The sequence below is a fragment of the Leucopleurus acutus genome (assembly GCF_964270905.1).
Source record: "Leucopleurus acutus genome assembly, chromosome: 7".
NCBI lineage: Eukaryota > Metazoa > Chordata > Mammalia > Artiodactyla > Delphinidae > Leucopleurus > Leucopleurus acutus.
In genome coordinates, this window is record NC_139150.1 from 53,852,302 (window position 1) to 53,869,451 (window position 17,150).

Below are 17,150 nucleotides of genomic sequence, written 5' to 3' on the forward strand. Positions count from 1 at the left end.
TTACAACTGAGAAGAAGTATAAAGTAAACTTAAGTCTACAATGAAGAAAATTAAGATATTCTAATTTGATTTAGGCAGACTACACATCATTTACCCATAACATCTTCACATGCCAAAAAATTTAGAAATAAAAATATTTAAATAAAAAAAACTAAAGGTTGTACACGGGGAAATGATAGCTCGGCCATACATTCTTTCACTCAAATGGTGTGCAGGGAGACCATTGTCTTATCAACAATGCTCACACATACACCTAATTGAAGCATACTTGGTAACAAAGAATACACGTGTGAGTCCCCCAAAAAATGCACACATGATTGGCAAAGGTTCTTAGAATACTGAAGGCAAAATAAGGTCTGTTCCCTTCTATTACTTGTCTCTTACATTTATTCACTTAGCAAATATTTAGTGAGCACCTACTATGTACCTGGCACTGTTCTAGGCACCAGGGGTGCATCAGTGGATAAAACATATAAAATCTTTACTGTCTTGGAATTTTCACTTGTCAATAAATATTTACTGTCTGCCTATATAATGCTACTACTGGAATAAGTGCCATTATGTTAATAATGTTAATAGAAGGGAACATGGCACTCAGTATAACTACTCAGTCACAGATGAGGCACTATGTTGGGTATAAAATAGGCAAGTTATACATGCATTTTTGACCTGGATGATAAGAGCATGATGATGATAAAAATAGACCAGTAGTACAAAATACTCTTAAGAATATGTTGAAAAAGGGATATAAAATTTAATACCTCACTAAATTTTCTAATGTGTAGAAAGAGAGGTGAAAAACAAAGAAATCAAGTTGGATTATACCAACAGGGGATTATTTATTTGATTTTATCCTAATAAGAATTTTCCAAATTATTGTGAATAATCGAATATATAAAGAGAAAATAGAAAATCCATCTATTCCATATTGCAAAATAGAATGACAACAGACTTTCAGCTCAAAAATCATGACTAAGATCCCTCTTCGGAAACTAGTAAGTATGGGACACAAATTATTGATAATTTCTCCTAAATTCTGCCTAATGAAATTGATCCTTTGTAGAAATTGATGTCAGGGAACTATTATCATAAGGCTGAATTTATGTCCACTTCAAAGAATCCCACAAACCTCAAATGATTCTATATTATGTGCTATATAGGAAGGGATAAAGATAACTTACAGCTTATTAACATTTAAGTTGTTAGCCATATTTAAATTAAAACAAAACCCTCGCCACTAAAATTTTTCTACACAACTGAAAATCATCAATTAGGTTTTAACAGAATTTAAAATACCCTTAGCAGGTGATTATCAACTGGAATGCATGTAATAGCTTATGCCAGTTGCTTGGATAAATCTAACAAAAATTAGGAGCATCGCTAATTTTCCAAGGACAGAAAGACAGCATGATCTTCTAATGGGTTCAGGTGGAAACAAAACCTGACCGGTCAGCAGAAAACACTGATCCCTTCTCCACTGTTTATAACCATCTTTAGAATCCTTTGTATTTCCAGAGACTTGACTATAAATGTGTTGCTTTTAAATAAACTTAACTGTACCTCAGAGGTGTAATAAAAGTGAATCAAGATATTTAGAGAAAGATTATCACTACATTAGCAACATTTATGCCCACTCTGTACATACTGAAATGCCTCTGGGAGTGATAAACAGTATGGAAGAGTTGCCATGCTATGTAATAAAAAGTACAAAGCCACAGAGTAACAAACATGTATCTGTTGTTTATGCAGCTTAATTCACACATTCATTAACATTAAATATTACTTCATGAATTTTACAAGAGAATAACAATAAAAAAATATTTGAAAAGTTTCAAAAAACCAACAAATAAAAATATACAAAAATGTTCTTATATCCACATTATTGTTCATAAAAATACTAATTAAGATGGGTAATTCAAGTTAAAATTAAACACATCACATATTTTACTGAAGTATATATCTCAAATGACAATGAGATGTGAATTGAATATCAAAGCACAACTTCATAGAAGTCTGAAAGTTCAAAAAAGGTAACTGGAAATTTCAGGATTCTTTTTCTTATATCCCTGCACATTTTCAACTAAAAATGAACAACATTTTCCCTTGCCATTTTCAAAACAAAACACCAGATGGTCCTCACCCCCTCCCCAAAACATACATCCTAAAAGTAGAGAGTAAATCAGTCTCTACACACAACCACAGACTCATGCTAGCACAGCAGGAATATACCTATGAAACATATAAAAGAGTGATGTACTGCATACAAACTTTCAGAAAGGGGAAAAATCATATTCCTTAAACTTTCAAAAGAAGGGCCAAGGTATATATTGTTTTATAATTTAGAATCTATAATTTTCATCAAAATTGTAGTCATTCTCCAAGTAGGTTAACTTGTTTTTATTTGTCATGATATACTTCCCTTTGAAAAAGAAACAAACCACTTCATCTAAAAATAAATGTGTAAGAACATAAGGAAGTATTTTGTGTTATGTTGGAATATAAAATTTAAATGTTTGAAAATTCAAATATTTAAAAAGCACAGTGAAACATTTTCTATGGGCTAAATGTTTCAGGTTTATTGAAAAAAATAATGATATTTTATTTCACTTGGGTGATCCAATTTTGGACTTTTCAGTCACAAAATATGGGGAAGAATTAAAAATAATAATTTTATCTCCAAATTTAAGAATACACTGTCAGCTGGGAGGAAAAACTCTAATTCTTACTATACTGTTACTGACATTAATTCAGCAGAACTAGACAGATTTAAATCACAGGTCTATTTACTTTTTCCCATATATTCAGAAATCATGATAACAAAATAATTTTTAATCAACATTTTCATTGAGTCCCCAAAATTTGTACATTTGATGAAAATGTTTATAGTTTCACAAATTGTCATCATTCTTCTTACACTCACCGGTGTTGTAGTGATGCTGCATCTGATAACAGTTAAAAGCTTTAAAAAATAGTAACAATAATCCTGTTTTATCTGAATTATTGGCAGTTTATGGCTTATCTAGAATCTCACTTCTTCTTTTGGCCCGGATTCATTTTTCTTTAGGTCTTAGGACCTGAGCTCATCTAGGTAGCTGTTTCCTGCTCATTTTATATAGTCTTACTGGTAAATAAATCATTTCGAACAGTTTATCATTGGGTTTGGCATTAACAATCTTTTTTCCACTTAAAGAATATTACTGGTCATACAAACAGACACGACCATTTCTCTGTCTCAGACTTGAAGATGCAGATTATAAACATTTGCTTCACAGTAAATAAATATCACACTAGAAAAATTTAAATCATCAGTTACTTTTTACCAATACTTGGTAGCTTGTTATTAACTTGGAAATATATCTGTACCAAAACAGTAAAAAAACCTAGTAAAGTAGTATATTGGGGGCTCTATTTTTAGATATTCCACTGTGCAAAATTGCCATTAAGTGATACAGAGATCATAAGGGGCTGAGAAAGGAAGGTTAAGAAGCAAAATAAATAAGTAAATAAATAAAACAAGCATTTAGAAGCAAGCAACACATGCAGAACAAGCAAGAGATTAGTTTACATGAAGAAGAGGCAACTTACATGGCTGTTGAGAAGAGAGCTTCTGTGAGTGGACAGACCGTCAGACTTTTGCAGCGTCTCAATCGCCATTTCAATCTGATAATAGATGTCATTAAAAAAAGGGCTCAAGACAAGATAGTAATAAAAGGCTCACCAGAGAATTTTTGATAGATTCTTTAAAGTTCAATTTCTTCTTCAACGGTGGCTAACGAATAGCTCTCACTAAATGTGTATTTCCTCCTTCCTCCCCCCAATCCCAGAGAATAACATAAAAATAGGCACACTAATAATAAGCTCAATCACAAAAGTAAACCTTTTTGAATATTTCATAATTATATAACAAGGGAGACCTGAGAAGCAGGAACCCCAGAGGACTGTGCTAGTTAAAATATTCTTGACTTTCGTAGTTCAACATGTGAGAGAGTAACCGCTCTCTTTCTAAACAGTCTCCCACCCAAAGAGTATTTAATATTTGTTCCGTTCTGTCACAAAAGAAAACTACTGCAGATTTGTGTTTTATTAATATGCATTAGTATTTTAATGCAAATGTGCAAAGACACCTTCATCAATGTTCAAAAGCTTCTAAATCTATCCATTCTTCTCTAAACCCTGTATTAAAATTTGGAAGTGGAGGGTCATTAGTATGAACACATTTAGATGTAATCATGGTCCCTACATCATAGTTTAGGATGTGGTGGTGAGGCAGAGCTATTAGAAATGATAGCAGAAATGGAATGTAGAAGAGGAGATAATTCAGAGCCAACAAAAAAAAGGACAATCACAGAAACAGTTTTCTTCCATGTAATCTCAGCACACCATGAGCAATCATAACACCTTAATTAAGTAGCAGGTGCCAATAATAAATGAGATGCACTCTCGATAACCTCATATTTAAAGATCACTATCTCTCAGCTCCTAGCACTATAGCACTTACTGTAAGATCAGGTTCCAAACACCCTGTATTTGATTACTGGATTCTATTAACAATATTAACTACAGTTAAATTAAAAATCACACTATATAGGAAAGAAATCATTATTTTTATTTTTGCTATCTGATCAAATCAACATCCCTATAAGCAGTTATAAAAAATATTTCATGCTTTCAAACACAGATAACATACTTTACATTGGCTATGAAAATTAATGATGCCTTGAAATTTCAACATACTGCCTCCCCCTACCAAAAAAAAAAAAAAGATGGATGGCAAAATCCATAGCAAAGCAAAGTCTTTTTTTTTTCCATCAAGTTTACAACTGCTTTATGGTGGAACACTTTATACACAGAATGTTCAGTCTCAATTATGTCAACATTAAATTTAATTTTCTTAGGAATTAGTAGCTTTAATTTTATGTTATTTCCCCAAGTTACTTGTTCTTCTTCCCTAGAGTTAATAAAATGTAATACAGAAAAGAATGTTAGGTAGAAATTATAGAAAAAATACTCTTAAAGTATATAATAATTCATAAGATGATATAATACAATTTATTATACGATTAATTTTTTTTAAATCACAAAATTAAGTTAATTGGCTTCTGCAACACTCTTTACCAGATGGAAGGTTAATGTAGTTCATCATTATACTTGAAAATAAACTGAAGAAAATGATATTGTACAAACCAAAAAAAATTATGGAAAGAGTAACGTAAATGTAATGAGTAAACATTTTACCAAAATGTTAAACTAAAACTATAAAGGACCTCAGTATTACATCTCTTAAAAAGGCATCAATAAGTGCTCTTGTTTTCAGAGAGAAAACATATATCGGGACTTCCCTGGCGGTCCAGTGGTTAAGATTTCGCCTTCCAATGCAGGGGATGTGGGTTCGATACCTGGTCCGGGAGCTAAGATCCCACAGGCCTCACGGCCAAAAAACCAAAACATAAAAGACAACAGAAGAAATATTGTAACAAATTCAATAAAGACTTTAAAAATGGCCCACATGAAAAAAAACTAAACAAACAAAAACAACCAAAAACAAAAAAAACAAAAAAACATATATAAAAAGACAGCTGAAAAGTCTCATCCTCATGTGACTGTAAATCACTTCTAGGAAGAATTTGCTCAAAATTCAAATTTGCTAAAATGCCTACATTTTCTTTGAAGTTTGAGTGTGGAAAATTTGAGGTTAGATTTCGGTCTACTTAAAAATAAAATGATCTGTATCTTGTGATTTTATAGGTTTAAGTGAAAGGTAAAACTTATCAAAAATATAATAGCTGAGCAATAATGAGGGAGAAATCCACATCTGGCTTTGTTTGTTAATAGCAATTTTTATTTCTTTATGACTAAAGGATTTGTGGTTATTTTTGACAATTAAAAAATAAGTATGGAAAATAAACATTTTCCATTTCTTCCCTAAACTAATTAAGCTTTAGACTATGAGTATACCTTAGCTTTTTGTTTGAAAAATCAATTGTCTGAACTAAGGTACAGTGCCCAGTTGTATCTCTTACTGAATAATCACCCTAGGACTGAATCGTCAATAGTGCACATTTCTTCTTCACGATTATCTAATGCTAGGATACATGGTGCTTGGCAGTTTAGACTGGTTCATGATGATCCTGAACTATTGATTCACAATCAGATAAGAAGCTATGGCAACTCCTCTGAGATCAAATGGTGGGATGTTCCATTTGAGATGAGATGTTCAGCATGGAAAGGCTTATAGAGCATTAAGTGTCATTACTGGAGTGGGTGAGACTTACAACTCCCTATGTGAAAGAGCAGGTAAGAAACTGATAACCATTCCAGCCACCATGAGCACATGAATTCTTAGAAAAATCAGTCTTTTCTGGAAGACTAAAAAAAGATCGTTAGCAATATACTAGGGATGAATTAAAACCCTCCACGTTCGCCAGCTAAAACAGGATTCCCATGAGAATGGGAATCTACTCTGAGGGTGGTTATCAGCCAAAGACAGAAACCCTTGGTCCAGTGCTACTGCAGAAACACTTTCAGAAACTGGAGAAGAGGATTTTGCACTGTGTTTAGACATGCCACTGAAATATTAGAGGACTGGCAGGCTTCTGGGGCAGAAAAGTGATAGAGATCAATGAAAAGTCTTCCAGCCATAGGAATTATAAGTGTGAGACCACCAGCCTCAGATGCTACCCCAACAGAATGCCTGACAAGTCTGAAGAGTCAGAGCTCAGGTAATGTGGAGAGCTTCCTACATTCATAGGCCAGGTTTCTTTCTGACTGCACATTAGCAGAAAGATGAAAGACCTCTTTGCAGTGTGTCCCATGACAAGGCACTACAGAGCATAATTCGAAAAATCAGACCAGGTTTGAGCACTTGCTGAGAGTAGTTCACAGTGAAGACTATTCAGGAAAACAGACTTTCATCAGAGAGTGCAGGGACACCCATGAGTTTTGCTGTGACTGAAGCTTAATTTGGGCGAAGAAAGAGAGGAAGGTAATACTAGTTGCCATGAGAAAACGATGTCTGACCTTGTGTCACCAGTTAGGAACTGCAGAATTAAAGTAAATACAGGTGTGGCTCAGCTCCCCCAACCAAACACTGAATTCTCAAAAGACAGAAACCCAGGGAACGGTGTAAGTGGTTTCCCTCATTTGGGCACAAGTGGCTTCCCTCCATACTAAGAATGGAGTGCTCATTAAAGACTATGACAACTATCTTTTCTTCTGAAATAGAGTGGCATGGTCACAAATGTGATACAAATATGACCACATGGCAACAGGAAGACCTTAGTTCTTGTGTGGTAGATTCAAGGAAAAAAATACCTGGGCTCTGTAAGGCAGAAGAAACCCCTATTTGCTTGGAATATAGAAAGTATGCATGTCTGTTGCAGACTGCACCAGTGAAGAAACGCTTCCATGATTTCTCAGGAATTAGGGACAGAAATCAGTAGGAACAGGGAGAAGCTGTATTTCACATCTAGGAGGAAAAAAAATAAAGCTCAGTGGAGCTCCTACAAAGATACAGCAAACCGGGCTTCCCTGGTGGCGCAGTGGTTGAGAGTCCGCCTGCCAATGCAGGGGACACGGGTTCATGCCCCGGTCCGGGAGGATCCCACGTGCTGCGGAGCGGCTGGGCCCGTGAGCCATGGCCGCTGAGCCTGCGCGTCGGGAGCCTGTGCTCCGCAACGGGAGAGGCTACAACGGTGAGAGGCCCGCGTACCGCAAAAAAAAAAAAAAGATACAGCAAACTCTCTAAGAAGGACCTGAAGGGGACTGGGCACCTATTACCTTATGGGGGATAGATACACACTATGATAAACATGTGGCCTAAAACACAGGCTGCAAACTCTTTTCCAGTCACTCAAATGCTAATGCTGCCTTGTTGGAATCCAGGAACCAGTGGAGAGTCTCTAAGCACCCAAGGTCACTTGAGGCTTGTAAGATATCCACCCAAGAATCAGTGTCCTGAAAAGGACAACAGAGAAAAGTCACACCTAAGCCCTTAGGGAAAGAGGTTGAGAGAACAGAGAAGAGGGGTCAAATGATGTCTGGATGTCCAGTAAATATTCTGTTTATATTCTCCTTTCCCAAGCTCAAAGAAGAGATCAATATTGTACTTTTACTAAGGCAGCAAATACTTTTTTCATTATTTATTTATTTATTTAAACATCTTTATTGGAGTATAATTGCTTTGCAATGTTAGTTAGTTAGTTAATGCAGTGTTAGTTTCTGCTGCATATCAAAGTGAATCAGCTGTACATATACATATATCCCCATATCCCCTCCCTCTTGAGCCTCCCTCCCATCCTCCCTATCCCACCCCTCTAGCTGGTCGCAAAGCACCAAGCTGATCTCCCTGTGCTATGCGGCTGCTTCCCACTAGCTATCTGTTTTACATCGGGTAGTGTATATATGTCAGTGCTATTCTCTAACTTTGTCCCAGCTTCCCCTTCCCCCTCCCCTCCATGTCCTCCAGTCCATTCTCTACATCTGTGTCTTTATTCCTGTCCTGCCCCTAGGTTCATCAGAACCATTTTTTTTTTCTTAGATTCCATATATATGTGTTAACATACGGTATTTGTTTTTCTCCTGACTTACTTCACTTTGTATGACAGACTCTAGGTCCATCCACCTCACTACAAATAACTCAATTTCATTTCTTTTTATGGCTGAGGAATATTCCATTGCATCCATGTCCCACATCTTCTTTATCCATTCATCTGTCTATGGACACTTAGGTTGCTTCCATGTCCTGGCTACTGTAAATAGTGCTGCAGTGAACATTGTGGTACATGACTCTTTTTGAATTATGGTTTCCTCAGGGTATATGCCCAGTAGGGGGATTGCTGGGTCGTATGGTAGTTCTACTTTTAGCTTTTTGAGGAACCTCCATACTGTTCTCCATAATGACTGTATCAATTTACATTCCCACCAACAGTGCAAGAGGGTTCCCTTTTCTGCACACCCTCTTCAGCATTTATTGTTTGTAGATTTTTTGATGATGGCCATTCTGACAGTGTGAGGTGATACCTCATTGTGGTTTTGATTTGCATTTCTCTAATGATTAATGATGTTGAGCATTCTTTCATGTGTTTGTTGGCAAACTGTATGTCTTCTTTGGAGAAATGTCTATTTAGGTCTTCCACCCATTTTTGGATTGGGTTGTTTGTTGATATTGAGCTGCATGAGCTGCTTGTATATTTTGGACATTAAGCCTTTGTCAGTTGCTTCGTTTGCAAATATTTTCTCCCATTCTGAGGGTTGTCTTTTCATCTTGTTTATTGTTTCCTTAAGGCAGCAAATACTTTTAAAGAGAACAATGTAAAAAGAAAAAAAAAAGCATTTCCCCATTATTTATAATTCCCCATCGTTATTTATTATTGGTATTTATAGCTCCCCATTGCCTTTTAAGGAAGGAGAATCCTTATCACAGGATGGCCCCTTGTTTAGAAGCGTTAGTATCAGGTTTAAGTGCTCTGCTGAAGGGTTGAGAGATTTGAGGAGAAGGGGATCTGGGCACACTGGTGGTGAATGCTCATTGGTAAAATGAATGGACAAACTGGGGGGGACAGGTGGTGCAGAGAGGCTTTGAGGGACTGTGCTCTGGAAAGCATGATGCTAAACCTCAGCTCTTTCCTCTACAACATCTTCAGTAAAATTGATGCCACTCACAGATACTTCAGGTACAAGTAATCAAGACTGGCTGGAGCCCAGGGTTCATTTAGGGGCAGTTGATGATGTCAAAAAGGTAAACCTCAGTTTCAAATGCAGGGAAATGTGGAGAGGTTCGGAGCCTTTCATAAATTGTTGATATTAATTTTATCATCACCATTATTTACTTTTAACAGAAAGAGTTATTTATTTTTAAGTAACTTTGGAAACAATTATTTTAGAGCTAACCTTATTTCCAACGTCAGGATACATCAATGTTGGGGAATGCCAATCACCCTCAGTAAAAAGGAAGAGGAAGACTGATCTCAAAGTGAGAGGTGCTGAAACTTTTGCATGAGTTGCATGGGGCAAAAAAGAGGATTCCCTGTACATGTGATTTATATACACATTATGCACATCTATTCAATGGCCCAAATAGAATATGATATATGTGGACAATTAGGACTTTGTCTTAATGTAAACATCAGCCAGTCATTCAATTACATGCCAATAAGACAGAAGGAAAAAGAACAATTATATCATCTTATTCATTGTCTTTATAGGTCAAGGCATATTCTCTTGACTCTGAAATGGCTTTTTAATCTTTTTTAAAGACTGAAGGTCAAGATTGATATATTCAACTACCACTATAATTAAAATTGGTCTCATGGTAGAAATTATTTCCTTTCTAGAACTGTTTAAGAAAGTGATTTAAAAATAGAAGTAATACTATAATGCTTTATGATTTATAAAGCCTTTTTACATTAATTCTCATTTGATCTTCACAACTTTGTGAAACAGCAAAGGCAAGCAATATTATCTCCTTTTCACAGATCAGAAAATTGAGGCTCTCTGGGATTGGGGGACTTTCTTGAGATTACATAGGTGTTAACTATGAGATTGGAATCCAAGGTTTATCACTCTGAGTTCAACAGTATTTCCATTTTATACAAATATAACAAGAATATAAATCAAGAGGAAATATCACTGTTTTTAATTAAACTATCTTCTGAGGAGTGGCTTGTAAAATTAAAATTTGCTACATGATTTACTGTTAACAAGATTTACTTTCCAATAGGAAAGGGTTTACATATGATTAATAAGTATTACTTGAAAATGATTTCAAAGTGATCAAGTTACAAAGCAACAAAAACTTTTGAATGGATAGTTAAATTTTACTCATCATAAAAACAGTTATATAATGATTGAATTTTCTTGTTAATACAGGTTGTTCTATTAACCTCACCAGGTAACACTTTCTTAGAGAAACAGCATTTTTGTTTCCTTGTGAAAGAACAGTAAATTCTTTAGAGAAACCCAATGAAGAGAATACACTTAAGACTGGAAATTTCCTTTGGGGTAATTTATCTCCTGAACTGTAAGACTTGATATTTTGTTTGCATTTGAGATCAAGTAAGACAGAAACAATTTCTACTTGGTGGCTTGTTCAGAAAAAGTATCTGTGACTGCTGACATGAGCATGTGACCAGCGCCCTTATACCTGTTAGAAATGACCACCTCCTGGTGTGTGTGTGTTGGGTGGCGGGGGACTTCTATAGCAAGTACTTCAACCAGGAACACAAAGGAAACAAACCCTTTCACTTTACATGTAGTCTATATAATCACAACCCAGGTTTTTCTCCAAGAGTGGTCCTAGACACTTGTTAGAATTATCTGGGCACTTGTTAGCAATGCAAAACAACAACAACTAAAAACCAAAAAAAAAGAATGGACACTGCATTCTGGTGGCTCATATCTGTATTGCTAATGGTTTGATCTCTTCTTCAATTTGTCCAAAGCAGCGCTTTTCAGAAAGTAAGGTGTAACCCATTAGTAGGTTATGAAATCAATTATCCTGACTAGCATTTTTTAAAAATTAAAGAAATCAAATAGAGTAGAAAATACTCAAATGTCCTGGCACACAGTACAGGTAAGTATCGTTTCCTGGAACTTTGGTTTTAGTCCTCTGTCTATGAATGTATATATGTATATAATAGTCATGTGTGTATATATAGATGTATACTCATGAATGTATGCATATATGTATGTGTATGAGTACTGGGCCACAAAGTAAAGGTATTTCTCATTGTAGATTGTGGCCCTCAAACTTTGAATGCCCTGCACGAAGCAGTTAAATCAGTTCCCTTCTAGTAACTGGATCCCTTCTAAGGATCTACAGGTGTCTCTTGGGCCCACGTGTCCCTGCAATGCAGATAGAAACAGCTCACTGAGGATAAAGCTGTGAATATGATACCGCTGTGTAAGTTGTATATTCAAGTGATATAGAAATCAACATATGAATCTATTACTCCACAGCAATATTAAAAAGAAGCTTAACTCAGATATTCAGGACGGGTTGTTCTTTTAACTCTTAAAATAATTAAAAATGCCCAGAAAACACACCTAGCCAGCTTTGCTTTTCATCTCCTCTTGAATAAATGCTAAGACAAAATCTTAATCTTATACACTAAGCATTTAGAGCAAAGAAGGCTTAGGTCTTGCAAATGCTTAACTACACGAAATATTTTTTACTCACTGATAATTTTATGACATCTAGAGAAAAAAATTTTAATCATTATGCTTTCAGCCTGAAGTTTTGGCAATTTTATACCACCTAAAGCTATTTTGAAATATTGATAAGACAAAACATATAGAGAAGATACCTGCATGAACTGAATGTGTTCTGAGAACATTTGGTTTAACTAGGTGAACTGAAACCAAGACTGCTGGATCGGGCTTCCACTGATTATTCTGTAAAGCCTACATCCCTCCACCCTCACCAGGACTTTGTGAAACTGGCATTACTGATGTGTGACAATAAAACTAATTTTGAGATATCAACTGTATAAGCACTCAGGGCTACAATTACCCTTCAGGAATCTGCTGGGTTAGGATTAAGTGATAGGATTTAAGGCCAAGTTGATATTTTCAAATTTAAGATTTCAAATCTGCCTTTTGCAGATTATTCTGAGTACCAAGAACATTTTCACTTTGTATTTAGTTCATATAATCACTAAAACAGAGGTTTTCTCAAAGTGTAATTCTGGATCAGCATTACCAGAGTCACCAGGTGCTTATAAGAAATGCACATCTTGGGTCCTTCTCCACACTGAATCAAAAGCCTTGCGGGGGGGGGGGGGTCCAGCCGTGCATTTAATCAATGCTCCGCACATAATGTACACTCAAGTTTGAGAATACTGCACTAAAACATAGTCAAATTTATTTTCTTTGCCAGGGTTAGACTGCAATTAATACTTCAGGGAGAATAAGTAGGGAGGTAACAGGCATTCCCAAAATGGCCCTTGCTAACTCTGTTTAAAGGGTGGTTTTAAAGTTTATTATATGGATTTTTGCTATTTTCATTCTTTTTCATTCTCTTGCTATCCAATCCTACCCAGCATTTAGACAGTTTTGCAGTTTATGTTAGTAACATAATCAGAAGATAAGCACAATTTTCGTGAATATAAAATTAATCAATTTACAACATATTAACATTTGTGATTTAAAAAATAATGTGATGAGAAAGAAAATGAAACTAACCACTTAAAAGAAGTCTGGGGGTTATTTGTGTATTTCTATTTTTGCCTTGGAGGATTAGGTACCTTTCAGTGATGAAATTAGCTCCATTACTCATATTGTAAACCTTTATATTCATAGAAGCACAGTGGCTGGTCCATAGTGATTGCTCAATAAATGTCTGAGAGAGTGAGTGACTCTAAGTACATGAATATACCAAACATTCACCTTCACCCCAAAATATTGAATAAGAATGGCTCTAGAAATCTTTACTAAATTTAATGCGCATTTTCATTCTCTAAACTTTCAACAGTCTAATAAAGAAGAACTTTTTCTGAAACCTAGGATCAAGGTTTAACTTGAATCATGATACCTCATAGACAATCTTTATACTGGGCACATAAAGAAAGGGTTGTTTCAGTTACATGCATTTGGGTAGCATGACCAAATAGATACACTTTATAATCATTAAGAGCTTGACTAAGATTTTTTAAAATAATAAATCATTTTTTTTGAATAGAAAATATATTCACATGCCTCCCACCTTTTTTTCCTTCATTCCTTCTTCTAGAGATATCTTTGTACTTACATAAGCATATAGAAATGTATATTTCTATTTAAATGCACACATGTGCCATGTGCACGCATGCATGCGCGTGCACACACACACACACACACACACATTACTCCTTGCTTTTTCATTTAACAATATATTTGGAGATCTTTCCACATCTATCTATCTATCTACACACATGCAAACACATACACACACTGCCTCACTCTTTTTAATGGCCGTACAAAATTCCACTGAATGGACAAATGCACTAAAGTGTATTTAACTATTTCTCTGCTGACAGACAATTAGGATTCTTCCAATCTTTTTCTAATACAAATAACTCTACAGTGAATATAGTTGTTTATGCAGCATTTCACATATGTAAGAGTATCATCAGTGGATTAAATTCCTAGAAGTACTCTCTGAGTCAGTGGCTATGTGTATTTTCAATCTTTTTTTTTTTTTGTATTTTCAATCGTAATAAAAATTTCCTTATTGTTCTCCAATCCTGTACCAATTTAGTACTATCAACAATGAGACTGCCTGTTTCTTTACACCTTTGCCAAGGTTTACTAACTTTTTAACTTTGCCTGTGTGAGAGATGAAAAATGGTATCTTTGTAGTTTATTTTTCATTTCCTTTTCAGTGAACTGCTTCTTCAAATGCCTTCCTCATTTTGGTCTCTTTTTTTTCTGAAGGATTTCTATGAGTGGTCTATATATTAAACGAATTCACGCTTTGAATATAACATTTCAAAACTTTATGCGAGGTTGTTGTTTCACTGTTGCCTTTTGTTGCTGTGGTTTCTGTCATATGGAATGTTTTTACTTTTATGTAGTTTATCACGTCAGCGTATTTTTTTGTAGGATCTGAATTTTACATCATGTTTCCCCACTATAACAGAATAATAATAAAAAAAATTTTCCATCCAACTGAAATTAATTTTTATATAAGGAGCAATGTATGGAACCAATCTAATTTTCTTTTAAAAATAGTTATCCAGTTGTCCCAAGCATTATTTATCAATAATATCATTTCTCTATTGACAGGCAATGTCACATTTGTCATATGTTATATTCTTATATGCATTTGGCCTATAGTCTATTACTGGCCTATACTGGTCTATTCATGTGCCTAGACAATTCTGTTTTAATTATTAATTTTATATATGTTTGAACAACTGGTAGGGCTGTTTATGTCCCACACCACGCATCATTATTTTTCTTTTTATACAACTTTCTTCACTATTCCTGCATGTTTATTTATGTAAACAGTCTTTCTTATAAAAGAAAAAAATCTATTGGTATCTTGATTAGGATCATATCAAAATTTTTAAGTTAATTTAGGGAGATTCAAAATGTTTGATACTGAAACTTCTCTTTCAATTATTCAAGATTCTTTTTTTGTCCCTTAGGAACTTAAAAAGTTTTATTCAGCAGCTGGATCTTGCACATATATTGTTAGTTTACTGCCTGGCATATTTTGAGTTTATTATAAATGAGATCTTTGCTTACATTATATTCTAGCTACTGTCAATTGTATTTAGAAAAGCTATTGATTTCTTTGTATATTAATTTTGTACTAAGTCACTTAACTAAATTCTCTTATTATTGGTTCTAGTTTTTCATTTGATTCTCTATGATTTTTATCAGGTACACAATCATATCATCTGCGAATTCTGACCTCTTTGCCTCCTTCCTAATTTTATATTTCCTTTTCTTGTCTAACTGCATCTTTCCTATAATTTTGAAAGGACAATTAAAAATCACATCTTCCTTTCTCAAAAGGCAGATGGGAAAAGTTACTAAAACTTATAGGGGGTAAATTTAAAATAAATGAGTTAAATTATTTTAACTTTCTACAGATAGATTACAAAATCCCTAGCCCATGAAATTTTGGGGCACCAACAGTTATAATTTTTAAAAACCTAGACTTTAAGAGAAAACAATTCCATAGCCAACAAATACAACTGTAGCTATGCATACTGAGAAAGTGGTAACCAAATCACATGCTTTTGGAGGATGTACTCATAAACATGGAAACATGGAGAAACTCCCTTTCATTTGAGAATTGATAATTGGTCATAGGCATCGTTTAGAATTTTCCCTCATTAAAATAAAAGACATGGGCCAGTGGAACAGGCAGTATTAAATTTTATGGGTCTAATACTGACTCACATGTAACTCACAGATGACAGTATATTTTAATTTGCCACCAATACATTTCATATTTTATCTGGATCACCTAGCTTCCATAAATGAAACATTAGTGATTTTTTTCCTTCAAAATCTACAGTAGTTTCAAACTAGTAAATTAACTTGCAATTTGATTTATAAATATAAGGATCAAGTTAAAGTTATACAACAGGTCACCTGGAACATAGTTTACTTCCATATTTATAAGTAGAATTTACAAACATCATTAAACCTTCCTAATCTAGATTTTAGATGGAATAGAATCTAGCCATTTCTGGCATGTTGTAACACACCTGTGGTTCTGAAATGCTGTTTCAGTATGAAATAGCTAAAAATTAAAATAACTCATTGTATTTTGCTTTAGAAGGGAATCCATCAGCTATGCTCAGGAGGAGCTGAAGGCCCCTGTCATTCTGTTTGTCTTAACCTTCTAGTTTATCAAGATTTCTAGGAGTAGAATGTCTTACAGCCTTAGCCATAAAATTACTGCCTCTAGATCTTATCAGCTTCAAGGCTGGAGCAGTGTGAAACTGACTGACAGCTGAATGGAATATAGATGAAGCAATGGAGACTACAAGTCATTCAAAGTCCCATTTTATTAAGTGCTTTGAAAATAAGGTCCCAGAACCTTCAGTCAATTTAGGATTTAGTGCAGAAAGCAGAAGATTCGTGATACTCTCTCTGAGGAGTTTTATCTGAGAGCTCAGGTTGGCCGAGGGAAAATGGGACACAGGAAAACAGAAAATACTAAGATCATAATGGACATACATACTTCTGCCAAAATAAGTGGAGAAAGTAGTTTTGCTTGACTTTCATTTTTAAATCATTCAGGCTAACTGTAAAGCTAAGAAAATTATTTAAAATAGAAATTTATTATTTCTGTACTATGTAATATATAAAATAACTGTGATTTATGCATAACATCACATTTCTAACAAAAAATTTCTTCCAAGCATATCTTTATATATGACAATTAAAGAGAAATTTTTGTCTTATGTGACTATGTTGCTTTTCTATCTCTATATAGCCATAACAAGTAATCCAACATTATTTTAACATTTTTTACCCTTTGGTAAGAAGAATGGGCAGTTCAGCTCCTTCTAATATAGTCATTTCCCCATAATTATAAAGAAGCCCTTCAAGTATTGATATAAAAAAAACTTCTGACACACACCGTTAGGTGGAAAAAAAAGCAAGATTCAGTATTTTTGTTACTATTCGTAAAAAAATTTAAAAATGCTAAT

At 34.6% G+C, this 17,150-nt stretch overlaps 1 protein-coding gene across 1 annotated transcript in view; it reads right to left on the bottom strand.

The window, feature by feature from the left end:
• RFX3 (regulatory factor X3) overlaps window positions 1–17,150 on the bottom strand; it is a gene marked incomplete at its 5' end in the record, with an annotated part of 157,979 nt that overhangs the window by 72,397 nt on the left and 68,432 nt on the right. The window contains one exon of the mRNA XM_082842342.1: window positions 3,586–3,660. Coding sequence (XP_082698468.1) covers window positions 3,586–3,660 — 75 coding nt within the window. The remainder of the gene's footprint in view (window positions 1–3,585; window positions 3,661–17,150) is intronic.